General features: G+C 49.7%; 1 protein-coding gene across 11 annotated transcripts in view; it reads left to right on the top strand.

Moving 5' to 3' along the window:
- Nucleotides 1-12,316, top strand: part of frmd4a (FERM domain containing 4A) — a 76,449-nt gene that overhangs the window by 45,633 nt on the left and 18,500 nt on the right. For 10 of the 11 annotated variants that reach the window (XM_029153821.3, XM_029153823.3, XM_029153820.3 and 7 more), the window contains exons 2-4: nt 4,666-4,731; nt 8,559-8,653; nt 9,829-9,921. In XM_029153821.3, the coding sequence (XP_029009654.1) occupies nt 4,666-4,731; nt 8,559-8,653; nt 9,829-9,921 (254 nt within the window). Of the gene's footprint in view, nt 1-2,227; nt 2,648-4,665; nt 4,732-8,558; nt 8,654-9,828; nt 9,922-12,316 lie in introns of those variants that run through there. The other variant, XM_029153824.2, reaches the window with a different exon arrangement.

The following is a 12,316-nucleotide window of genomic DNA, read 5'->3' as shown; positions in this document are numbered from 1 at the left end:
CACACACACACACACACACACACACACACACACACACAATTGGACAATCAAAACAGCGCTCTCCCGGTCAGTCGTTTCTCCAGACATTCCTGGCTGCCTTTCCATGACCCTCCCTTCTCCGTCTGCACCCGGGCTGGATGGGCCCGGGATGTGGGATCTGCTCCGCTGCTCCCATTTTTTTATCAACCTTTCAATATCCCACTGAACTGAAACCGGAGCTGCTGAATCTCCTGTTGTAACCTAATCTGCGCCATATGCAGATAGCGTTACATGAAAACTGACAAGTCATAAAGCTTATTCAGCTATAATGAGCTCGGCATCGTAAATCATCGTCGGGCTCCTCGCGTCAGGCCACGCTCGCTCTCAAAGTGATGTGTTTAGGAGCGTGTGTTTGTTTAGTCTCCATGAATATGGGAGACAGGCAGACGGGGACAGGCAGTGTGTGTGTGCGTGTGTGTGTGCGTGCGTGCGTGCGTGCGTGCGTGCGTGTGTGTGTGTGTGTCAGACGGCGGCACTGCCTACCGCAGCGGGTAAAGAGATTCTCCATCTTGCTTTAATTAGCGTCTCACCACTGTTTACATCGCACCCCTCCAGCACGGGGAACCTTCTCCTACTCGGACCATCCGCCCCGTTCCCCAGCTCGACCCCTACAACCTCACTCCAACACCCGCCGCCTGTTAAACCCGTCCAGATCTCTCCCCTTGGACCTTCACTGCATAGAAATAAACCAGATCAGCAATTCATTAGGACCACACCTCTGCCCAGAATAGAAGCCCACTGGCTCCATAACAAGGCTCTGCCAGGGCCCAGACATGTCACACCTACAAGTGTTTCTCACCTTCTGCTTTTTGGCAGCACTTATTGTAGGTCATTAAAAGGTGACTGTGTATAGGAAAGTGAAGGGGCACCGGTGCTGGAGAGGCTCACTGAATCCCAGCTGTTTGTTGTTCTTTCCTACTGCCTTGCTTCTTTTCTTCCTTTCTTCCTTCCTCCTTCACCTACATTTTATGATGGGTGAATTTCACTCATCTCGTTTTTCTTTTCTGGAGTAACTCGCACCTATTCCAAATAGGATCACGAACCTACAAACACTCAAGATCTGCCGTCTGCACTGTCCCTTCACCCCTGCACTGGTCAAACAACGCTGCTGTTGTGATAGCAAACGGAGGAAGCAACTAATAAAGGGAGATATGTATTTGACCGGAGAGAAGGCTCGGCTGTGTGTGTCAGAGCCAAAGAAAGAGTCATCTGGAGATGTTTAAGTTGGACAGGCGCCGCTTCCGGAGTCTGGAACGGCCAAAAATATCCAGAAACAGAAAAATCCGGCAGGAGGGAAAAAGGATACATGTCCTCGTTTCTCGCGTGACCTGCCGCATTCAGCGAACTAAGCTGAATTTCTGGCTTGTAGCAAAAGTCGAGCACGCTGTGCACCTCTTGCATCGCTTGACGTCTGGAGAGAGACGAGTCCCGATCCGCCCTGCAGGACTGTGCATTTGCAGGACTGTGCATTTGCAGGACTGTGCATTAGCCTCGAACGCCTCCACGCAGGTGCTGAACAAGCGGTCTTAACATGGTGAAGCACCGCTTTGTTGCTCGCGTACTTCCTGGGCCGTTGCTCCCGCTGTGTAAGGTGAGCACAACGGTCCGATTTGGGGCGTCCGAAAAAAAAAAAAAAAACTAAAAAAAAAAAACAGAACGCTCGAGAGTCGGCCCAACGGCTGCAGTGGAGTCAAGGCCAACAATCATTCAAGCGGGCCGGTGCAAGCGAGGAGGTTTATGTTTAAAAGTGCAGAGAGGAAGTGACAAGCTGGAGAGAGGGGAGGGGAGGGGGGGCAGGTCCTGGGGATGGAGAGCCAACTACAACTTCCCATAAATAAGCATCTGTGTGTTTACCTATGTAGAAATCTACCGAGGGGAAGAGAGCTGCAGCTCGTTTCATAGACGAGGCCCGTGATCAGCGCCGTGCTGATAGACAGAGAGAGAGAGAGAGAGAGAGAGAGAGAGAGAGAGAGAGAGAGGTCTGCAGTTTCTCATGGCTGCGAGCTGCTGCAGAAATTTTCCCCTCACCTCCTCCTCTCCCCGCCCCCACGTCTTGCCTCCATTATTCCCCGTGTTTTCGAGGCAACTCCGGTGACAGCGAGAAACATAGCTGGCGGCCGTGAATAGATCGGCCGTCTGCCGCTTCTTCCGGTGCCGCCCCCCCCCCTCCTCCTCCTCCTCCTCCCTCCCTCTCTCTCGGTTGCTGGCTGTCTGTCCGGTCTCGCTCACGGTGCCGGTACGGGAAAGGGGAACCGGGGGCTGGTCGGCCGCGACGCGCTCTCTGCGCCTCAGGAACGGCCGATGAGAGACGGGGCAGCCGGCCGTGATTAGCACCGACTCGTCCCCGGGCTCGACGGCGAGGAACGGAGGCTCGCTCACTCCGTGGTGCGCGTCGCTTGTAACCAATGGTCACTAACATGGATGCTGATGTGCCTCCTCCCCTACGTCGGTCGGGAACATGGATGTTTTGTGACGATTTTCTGGCCGTGACGCGACTCGCTTCTTTCTGGGATTAACAATTTGGATTTATTTTATTTATTTTTTTTTTTGCACGTTCTTCCTCGCTCCGTCGTTCGCGTGGGAGCCTCGCACGGAGCTTGTGTACAAGGTAACTAACTACTGGCGAGGCTCCTGAGCGGCGCTTTGCCTCGTAGCGATCAGCTGCGTTCATCGCGTCTTTGGCTCGTGGTTGACGAGTGATGGGTTCGAATCTCACACCGGGTCAAGGTGATGGAGACCGTCACGTGTTGTTCCTGTCAACCGAACTACGTGCTGTTGTAATGATCCAGCATGTGAGTGGGGCTGTGACCTACCCGCTTAAACTGCTGCCATGTTCCTCCGTTTCAACTCTGTTTGGACAGGAACTATTCATAGACACATTGTTATGTTTGGTTTTATGGTGGATGAAAAGTCAGTATCATGTGTCCAGCACCGTAAAGTGACTTTTATGACTAAAACCAATAAGCGCCTGCTTCTGCCAGATTGGGCTGCCTAATTTTAGCCTGCAGGCAGTGATTTGTTACCTTGACGCTGAAGGTTTGTACTATTCCCTGGTGCCAGTGTGTGTGTGTGTGTGTGTGTGTGTGTGTGTGTGTGTGTGTGTGTGTGTGTGTGTGTGTGTGTGTGTGTGTGTGTGTGTGAGCTGTCTGCATTGCAGTTTAGAGTATTGTGCACACTAGATGCCTTAAATGAAGGAAGGTGTGTCTTGTCTTCATCCAGGTAGAAAACAATATAAGTTAAGGCAGCAGTAGTCTTGTATGTTTACTAACTGTACATCTCAGTGTTGTCATGTTCAGTGTGTCGAGTTGTGCGCCACAGAATGGGAGATGAAAGGAAAAGTCAACCTTGGAAAATGTACGGGTGTGTGTCACAGACTGTGTGCACAGGTGCGCCCAGTGTAAACCCTCGAACCACGGGAGATCAATGGTGAGTGGGAGGGTGAACCGGAGCCTTCAAAGCAGCCCCGAGGAGCACAGACACACACACACACACACACACACGCACACACACACACACACACACACACGCACACACACACACACACACACACACACACACACACACACACGCACGCACGCACACACACGCACACACACACACACACACACACACACACACACACACACACAGTAATCCCTCAGCGGGCTTCACGGGCCGATGTGACTGTCTTCCTCCTCTGCCTCCGACCTGCCACCTCGATGCGAGCTGGCACGAGCGGTGAGAAAGTGGCTGGGCTTTGTGTTGTGGATACACCCTCACTGAATAGCAGTGGCCCCAGGTGAACAACACGATCCCCGCGGTGAAGGATTACAGACCGGTTCCGTTCGTGCTCGTGTTCGTGGAAACAATGGAGGGAGTTCTCATTAAGTGTTTGACAACAAGGATGTCGCTCTCCTTCGTTCCTTTTCCAGCGCCCCGGTCCCCCCCCCCCCCTTCCACCATCTCCCCAGATGTGAGGGAAGTCTGGGAGGAGCCGGGGAGCGTTTGTGTTCCTCGGGGTCCCGGCTTCCTGTTAAACTGTGGAGAATCTCCACACGTGGAGAAAAACAAACAAGCATGCGCATCCTGAGCCCGGACGCGCTTATTGTGAAATGCCTTAAGATTCGTCTCGGCTGCACACGCTTGGGTTTCAGTCAAGCTGCAGCAAGCAGCCAAGATAGGGAAGATATGTTGGCTTTGTCCGTGAAGTGGAATGTTTGGACCGGCTTGTATGCGTGTGACACATTTCCCCACTCTTTCTTTTTCGGTTGCACCTGCGCCCGCCGGACAGATACGATCGGCTTGTTTTTGCATCTCTACAAACTGTAGTCGGCTGATGGATAATGGATTTCCTGCTCAAGGAGGAATGCCGGAAATGTCCGTGAGGAAACGAGCAGTGCATTGGTTCCATTGTGTGTGTGTGTGTGTGTGTGTGTATTCAGTGAGCTCAGCTGACCTTGTTAAGGCCTCACTGGGCTTGTTTTTGTTAGACAACACGAGTTGTTTAAGACGATAACCTCTTGACTTCATTAGATTAGTGGCAATAGAGACCAATATAGGATTGCTTTTAGGTTCAACGTGCATCTGGAATCATATTAGAAGAGTCACCACCGTGTTAACTTGTCCTTTTCCTCTCCGTTTCCTCAGATGACGGAGGGGAGGCGATGTCAGGTCCATCTCCTGGACGACAGGAAGCTGGAGCTCCTCGTTCAGGTGAGTCTCTCTCTCTCTCTCTCTCTCTCTCTCTCGCTCTTCCTCTTTGCAGGCTTTCATTTGCTTAGAGCGTGCAGCGAGCACAGGAGCGAAGGCTGGTGTCCTGAAGGAATCGATTACTGCTGACCCAGGGAAATGTAGTCAGTAGTATGTGACTTTGCGCTTTCTTGACGCTCCCCTGATCTGCGCTCGAGTATTAAGGATGTCCTGAATGCCCTGAATGTGCTTCAGCATTCATACATTGTCTCTCTTGACGTATTATCTATCTGTGTGTGGGACTATTTTGTGTCCGTTATCCTCGACTCGGCATGCTGCACTCTCCCCTCCTCCCTCCTTCAGTAATGACCGAAGGCAGGAGCAGCACACACACAACCGTCCCGTCACTCCCCGCTTCCCCACTCCAAGCCTCCGCTCTATTCAGCTTGCAATTTGCTCCAGTGTAGCAGCTCCGCTCTCTTTTATGTGTCCCATGTCTGTGGTTTGGCTTCAGAGATCAAAGTGCGCGTTCCACTCTCTCTGACCTCTCCAGCTCCTCTCGGCTCTGATGATTACTCAATTTTACCAGAAAGACAGAAAGACAAAGGAAGACGATTGCCCTTTAAGAGGAGGAAGAGGAGCAGACGGGGAGTAGAAAGACTCGCCCAGAAACCCGTAAGGTCGAGAGGCAGAGAGGAGGAGGAATGGAGAATGCGGAGATGACACTCCAGTGATGGGGATAGAGAGGAGAAAATGGCGAGGATAGGCCTGCTGACTTTCTGATTTGATTACTCTGCCAGAACTGATCCCTTCTTTCATACTGGTACTTCTGCCTGCTCCTCTCTCTCCATCTCTCCCACCTTCCACTCGTCACTCTCCACATGTCATTTTCTCACTCTTGCTCTTTGAGCTGTGTTTTTTTTTTACCTCCGTCTCCGTCTGAATTTCCCACTACACCTGCAGCACTTCTGTATTTTCTGCATCCACCCGCTCAGCTACTCACTCGCTGTTTTGGCCCACGAAATAAGGAAATAAAAGAAAGTGAAGTAAAAATCTATGGAACATCTGTTGTTTGCATCATAAAATGGACAGGAGGAGAGAGATTATGAACAAATCACTGGAATATAAACCAGCACAGTGCTGGGTTTCTTTCAGCTTCTCGCTCTCTGTCCCTGCTCTTCCCCGCTGGGCGGATGTGTAGTAGGCCAGCGAGCTGTTAGAAGGACCGCAGAGACTTCAAATGTTATTCTTAGTTTTCCGCAAAACTAAGAAGCAGTCATTTGTGAAAAAGAGTTCCTTGAAGGGATGATCATAATTCATAGGCAGCCCAAACACTTAGGCAGCACCTCGGCGTTGCACGGCTTCATGGTTTAATATCACCGTGCTCCGGCCCGGCCCGTTACGGTTCATGTTTATGATTCTGTCACCATGCACCGCCCACTAGCTGACTTGTGACCAGCTCTATAATCCCTAAAGTGTCGTTGCCCGTTCCCCACTTCCTGATCCCCTTCCTCCCGGCTTTGATAGCGTGTCCTCTGCGGTTTGTTTATGGAGCAACGCGTCGCTGACGGGGAACTATGCGCCAGAAGGTCGGCGCACCTATTGACCAGGTTGTAAAACTAGAAGCTGACCGCCAAACACACCACAGGACAAAAACATACGCCCTGCGAAGCGGCCACCGCTGCCTAAGTGCAGAGCAGTGGTAGAGTCCATTCACTCGAATGGACTGTTAGGGTTATATAAATGATTATGATGAGGACATTATTACATCTGAACCTTTTGAAGGCAGGAATGACACTAACACAGTTGAATAAAGCATAGCTAAAACCCATCGTTAGTGCTAAGAAGTGACACTGACTGTATAAATCAGTGAGCGCCTCATAAATCTGTGCAGTCCCAAAGGCACCAACATGACATGACTCCACTGTGTGAGCAGACAGGGCAGTGACTTACTGCCAGCCAACCCCGGGAGCCACTGTTGTGTGTTTGGGTTCACTTTAGCGCGTCGTCTCCTCTGTTGCACTTCTCTGTAATTCGTCCACTGTTAATCACCAGTGCTGCTGAGGAGGCACAGGCTGACTGTCTATTAGTGGAGGCTTTCTAAGCAGAGAGCTTTACTGTCTGCCAGCCCCATACTGTTTGTGTACATGCATTATATATGGACAGAGCGTCTGCTCTGTCTAGATATGTACGTGTCCCTCACTGTCGCCTGTCACCGCGGCGCCGTTGGTTTCCTCCACTGCATCCGTGCATTCCTATTAGACGTCTGAGAACATCTTTAGAGTCAAGATGGGTGTTTGTGTTTGCAGCCCACTTCATTCTCTCTCATTTTGTTCTCAGCTGCGCCCCTCTCATGTTCAACAGCGGTTTAATTCATCTCCCCATCATCTCTCCAACAGTTTACTTCAGGTGCACGCATCTCTCGTCCTTTTGCATTGTTTGTGCCGCTGTGGTGCCATGAGCTATGTTTAATTGATATTCTTGCCGAGGCGGTGGACGGCTGTGTGGTAATGAAAGCCCAGCACTGTGCCTCAGATGGAACCAAAACATAAATTACTCCTAATGCCATAACGATAGACTGCCACCAGACCTAAAACTTCCATTAGACCACTTCAAAGCGTCCTTTTGTTGCTCTTGGCCCGGGTGCAGAACTAAGCAGTGGCTCAGAGCAGGTAGTTAATGTGACCACTCATAATCAATGCTTATATTAAGCTAAATGTAATCATTTAATAAATAGAATCTAATAGGATTTTTTATTTCCTAAGAGTGAAGTACATTAAAAAAAGATAAGCTACTTTGATCCCTTCTGTCTTTCTGTCTACATGTATGTAACCACACACATCTACTGTATACTCTGTATACATGTTACCTACATACAGTATATATGTTGGCTGCTGCTTTTCCCTCCAGAGCCTTTCTGTGTAGCACATGCAATGTAGGCACCACACTTATATGAGATCTAGGTCATTGGAGATGTGTGTGTGTGTGTGTTGTGTACATGACATCACCTCCTTCTCCTAAAATAGCTCCCCGTAGCGTCTGTCTTTAGGGAAGATTATTAAGTATTTACACTTGTGCACTGTGTTTGCATCTGTATGTGCTTATTTAATTGCATATAATGTGTTTTCCCTCTGTGTCGTGCACAGCGCAGGACGTGGTTCCCCCTGTATGTTGTGCGTGGGCAGTGTGCATGCTGTGCATCACGCGCGCTTATGGGCATGTGGGTGTGCGCGCGTGTGTGTGTATGTGTGTGTGTGTGAAAGAGATGAAAATGTAGGCAGAGAGGCACACCCATGGTTAACCTCAGGGTGGGGCTTGCTGCTACTCAGGATGTCACAAACCAGCAGCATATGGCAGCAGTCGCCGGCCTCTGCGTGGCTCGAAGACGCTTTCCCTGTTTCGGGCGCGGTGATGAATGGAGCTTGTCATCACGTTCAGTGTTGCACAGTCTAAGGCTCCAACTTGCTATATCCAACGAGCTGCAGCCCTCTCTCTCCCTGCAGTGCATTGGTTCAGCCCAGAGCCATGACTCTGCAGCAGTGGTGTGGGTCAGCGAGGTGGGGGGGGGGGTACCTGCGCTGTCAGCAGCTTCCACACACTCCATCCATCTTTATAGCACGCTCTCTCTCTCATTTATCTCCTCTCTCTCGTGCTTTTCCTCCTTTTTCCTTGTGTTTTACAAAATGCTTAGTCATTACAGCAAATCAATGGCTGATGCGTCCCCAAAGACGCACAGCATGTACATGCTGCAGTTATACAGCATGATAATCAATACACTTAACAATACAAGTTATGAACTATTAATTCCGCCAGGGAAGCTGTACGACAGTAATATCTCTGATTCTCTGCAGCCCAAGCTGATGGCTAAGGACCTGCTGGACCTCGTGGCCTCTCACTTCAACCTCAAGGAGAAAGAGTACTTTGGAATCGCTTACACAGACGAAACGTAAGTCGCACACGCGCAGCGATGCAGCTGAAAACAATAGTGCGTGTGATGTGTCAGAAGCCCAAGAAGATTTATCCTGTTGGTTTTATTGAGTTTGTCAGAACATTCCCTTAACACTGTAATGACATCCAGGCCGTTAGACCTTTAATTACTGTCTGGGTTCTCGGTTTTTATTGATGGAATTGTTAGAGCAACATGTGGGACATATTAAACGAGAAGCAAATGATAGGAATCGCAGTCAAACAAAGCTTCCACATGACTCTTGCTCAACTGCTACAGTATAATATACTACTTATTATCTGTACCCACTAAAACCGTGACCCATTAAAATAGTTCTTAATCAGTTAAATAGATAAACAGTTGTCAGATACTCGAGTTGACACTCAGCCCATGAAAGCATCTCAGCTGCAGCCTCCAGAGCTTAAAATGATGCCATGCATTTCAGTAGAGGTTACTCACTGGATCCAGCTTATGGCTGTGGCGCTACAGTAGAATGGCTTCATGATTGTCTTGCTGTGGACCAGCAAACGGCCGTGTCTTCTGGATGACTTGATACGAGACCTGTGCTTGAAATGCAAACATGGCATTCAAACTAGATTCATTGTGTTCCCTGACCTAGAAAGATGGAGGCGTCATGGGATGGTCGGCCGCGGCCGCTCATGCAAACAGGCCATTTACATGGAGGCAAACATTGCTATTGCTTTTGTTTGTCTTTGTACTGCGTGGTCTCATGCGCCCGCCGACGTGGCTGCCAGACTGGCCTCTGCTCCGTGCCATTTACATGGCAGTGACGCATACACCGGCGCCGGATCAGCCTCGCGGGCCCCCGGGGCCCAGTCCATGATGTGTTGATTTGCTGCGTTTGCCCGCAGACAGCAGATGCCTCAGCTCTGATGGTTCGCTGGTCAAAGGGTTCTGTGTGTGGAGGGACAGGCTCAGGCAGCGTTCATAGAGATGCTGATCGGTCGCTCAGGAGGCCGGGTTCACCCGCGTGACGAGCTGTCGCTGCAGTTTTGCTCTGTGTTGGAAAGAGAGGGAGAAAAGGAAACGGGGACGATCAAGATATGCATTAGGATTGGATATAGGCTATTATAATATGAAGTTCTATTCTGCATATGATGGGATGTCTCTGACGGCTGTAATTGTGTGTAATTGTGATTGTTTTGTCTCCTCAGGGGCCATTTTAGTTGGCTACAGCTGGACCGTAGGGTTCTGGAACATGAGTTCCCCAAGAAGTCCGGTCCCATTGTCCTCTACTTCTGTGTCAGGTGAGTCTTCCTCCGCGAACGTGTGCGTGACAAGCGGTGCCTCTGTGCTGCGTGTGGTAATGGGAGCAGATTAACAAGGTTAGTTATGGCAGGCTCCTATAAAATTACTCTGACCCTGCTGTTTAACTCCCGCCACGGGGCCTCCCAGCCAATCAGGAGCCGCTCAGGCTCCATCAGCATGCGCCGCATGCAAATCCCGTCAAGCAGCTTCACGGTGACTGCACAGCGCCGTGCTGTACCGCGAGCTCGGCGGCAGAACGCGTCCCATCGGGGGCCTGATCGGCGTTTTTAAGTAAGGCTGCAGCCTGGTGTGATCTAGGAAAGAGAAAGCACAGGAGACTATTGTGGTTGAGGACAACCTACTGAATGATGAGGCATGTGCCCAATATCTGTAGTTGCACACTAAGTCCTGTTGTGACAAGCCTATGGAATAACCCCACTATCAGGCTCCCTCCTCTCAGCCCTTTGTGAGTCTCATACAGTGTCGTTCTTATATAAAACAGTCCTGACTCACACACACGCCCTGGATTGTGTGTGTTTAAGTTACAGTGTGTGTGTGTGTGTGTGTGTGTGTGTGTGTGTGTGTGTGTGTGTGTGTGTGTGTGTGTGTGTGTGTGTTGTATCATTATAGGCTATTGAAAGAGAATGAAAGAGACATCAACCTGCGTATAGGTTTCCAGAGACTTCTTCTCATCGCCCAAAATACACACACACTCTGAATGGAGTACAAAGGCTTTATTAAAGGTCCACTGTTGTTGTTTCTTGTCCACAGTTAATTTCAGTAATGTCATGTCCAGCCCAAGGGCTGAGCAGCATTTACACAGAAGTAGCATGACGCACATTAACGCCGCTGAACAATGTCACTGAGTAGTCGTTTCCAGTTGACATTAACAACAAGGCTCAAGTAATAATGCACTGAGACAGCTGTGCACTAAAATCTTATTATTAGCACACGGACCTTTTGTTCAAGCTGCTGTATTAAGTGAGCTCGGCCTTTGTTTCGACAGCAGTGCTTTTAATAGAGATGCAGTATGAACACAGAACACAGATTTTTAATTCATCTATTTGATATTTTTTTATTGTGATTCTGCAGAACTGTGTGAATCGACCGTTTGTGTGTGTGTATGTGTGTGTGTGTGTCAGTGGTCAGAGTGAAGGTCACTGTGTGTGTTTCTACATGGACTAATAGGTGTTTGAGCATGTGGGGGGGCGACGCTGTGACATACTGAACTTTGACACAGTTTAAGGCTTCATCCCCCCGTTGTCCTGCAGCTCAGTCCAATCTCTAACCTCAATCTCTCCAAATGTCAAACTGACTGCACCCTCCCACACACACACACACACCTTCTCTCTCTATCTCACACACCCCTCTCTGGTTCACTTCATGCATTTAGTTAGGTTCAGTGTTTTAAATTTTTTAAATAGTTTCAGTGATTTTTACATTAACAGCATTGACAAAATGAGTGCGTGACGAGGGCGTAATAATCCAGATGTTGGGCGTGAATCCACCACCAGGGTGGTCACATTGCTTTCCTTCCCCCCGAGCCCCGCGTTGGTGGACTCACCTGTGCAGGTGCATGCTGGCGTGGCGCTTGTGTGCCGCGTGTTCATGCCCTCCTCCTGCTGAGTCAGTGGGTGCCTCTCTGCATACTTGCTGCTGTGCTGGCAGTGTGCATATGTTTCATCAACGCTGCAGCTTTAATTAAATGTTCACGCCGAATATTGACAAGGCCTCTCTCATTCTGTCCTGCAGCTCAATGCGTGGCGTGATTTAAGCCCTCCGCTATTGATCCTCCTACGGTCCCTCTCACTCAGTACATCTACACACTCGCGTGTGCAGAAATCAGCACACAGTGTTCATAGGCGCATTATACACACTTACGGGCATATGTCAAGTATACACTGAAGGTGTTAACATCTGCACATGTGACTGTGTGTGACCACTGGGGTGTTATATGCACATTGGGTTGGGAGGATTTAAGGAACTACGCCTAAAATATGTGTCAGGGGGACACCTGGAGGCTTCCTTAATATAAAGCATCTTGTGATGTGCGTTTCCAGCAGCGAGGAACTAACAATCAGCAGCTCCCATGCTCCCCTCTGGCTCTCCATGCATTCAGCAGCTAAATTTAGACTGCATTATTATGTTAGCTCCCTGCTCACTGATCTGCCAGAAGTGGGTTACTGTGCTTTTCTCTCCAGTATGTGACAGCGTGTGCATGTGAGAGTTCTGCATGCGCGCGTGGAACCACCACACACGGCGATGCGGAGGGAGGCTGTTTACAATGGGCTTCCTCCACATTAGCGTGTGTTTGTGAGTGTGTGTGTGTGTGTGTGTGTGTGTGTGTGTGTGTGTGTGTGTGTGTGTGTGTGTGTGTGTGTGTGTGTGTTCAAA

The sequence above is a fragment of the Betta splendens genome, chromosome 6, assembly GCF_900634795.4.
Source record: "Betta splendens chromosome 6, fBetSpl5.4, whole genome shotgun sequence".
NCBI classification, from domain to species: Eukaryota; Metazoa; Chordata; class Actinopteri; order Anabantiformes; family Osphronemidae; genus Betta; species Betta splendens.
Note: the sequence above shows the minus strand (reverse complement) of the source record. Positions and strands in the feature narration are given on the sequence as shown.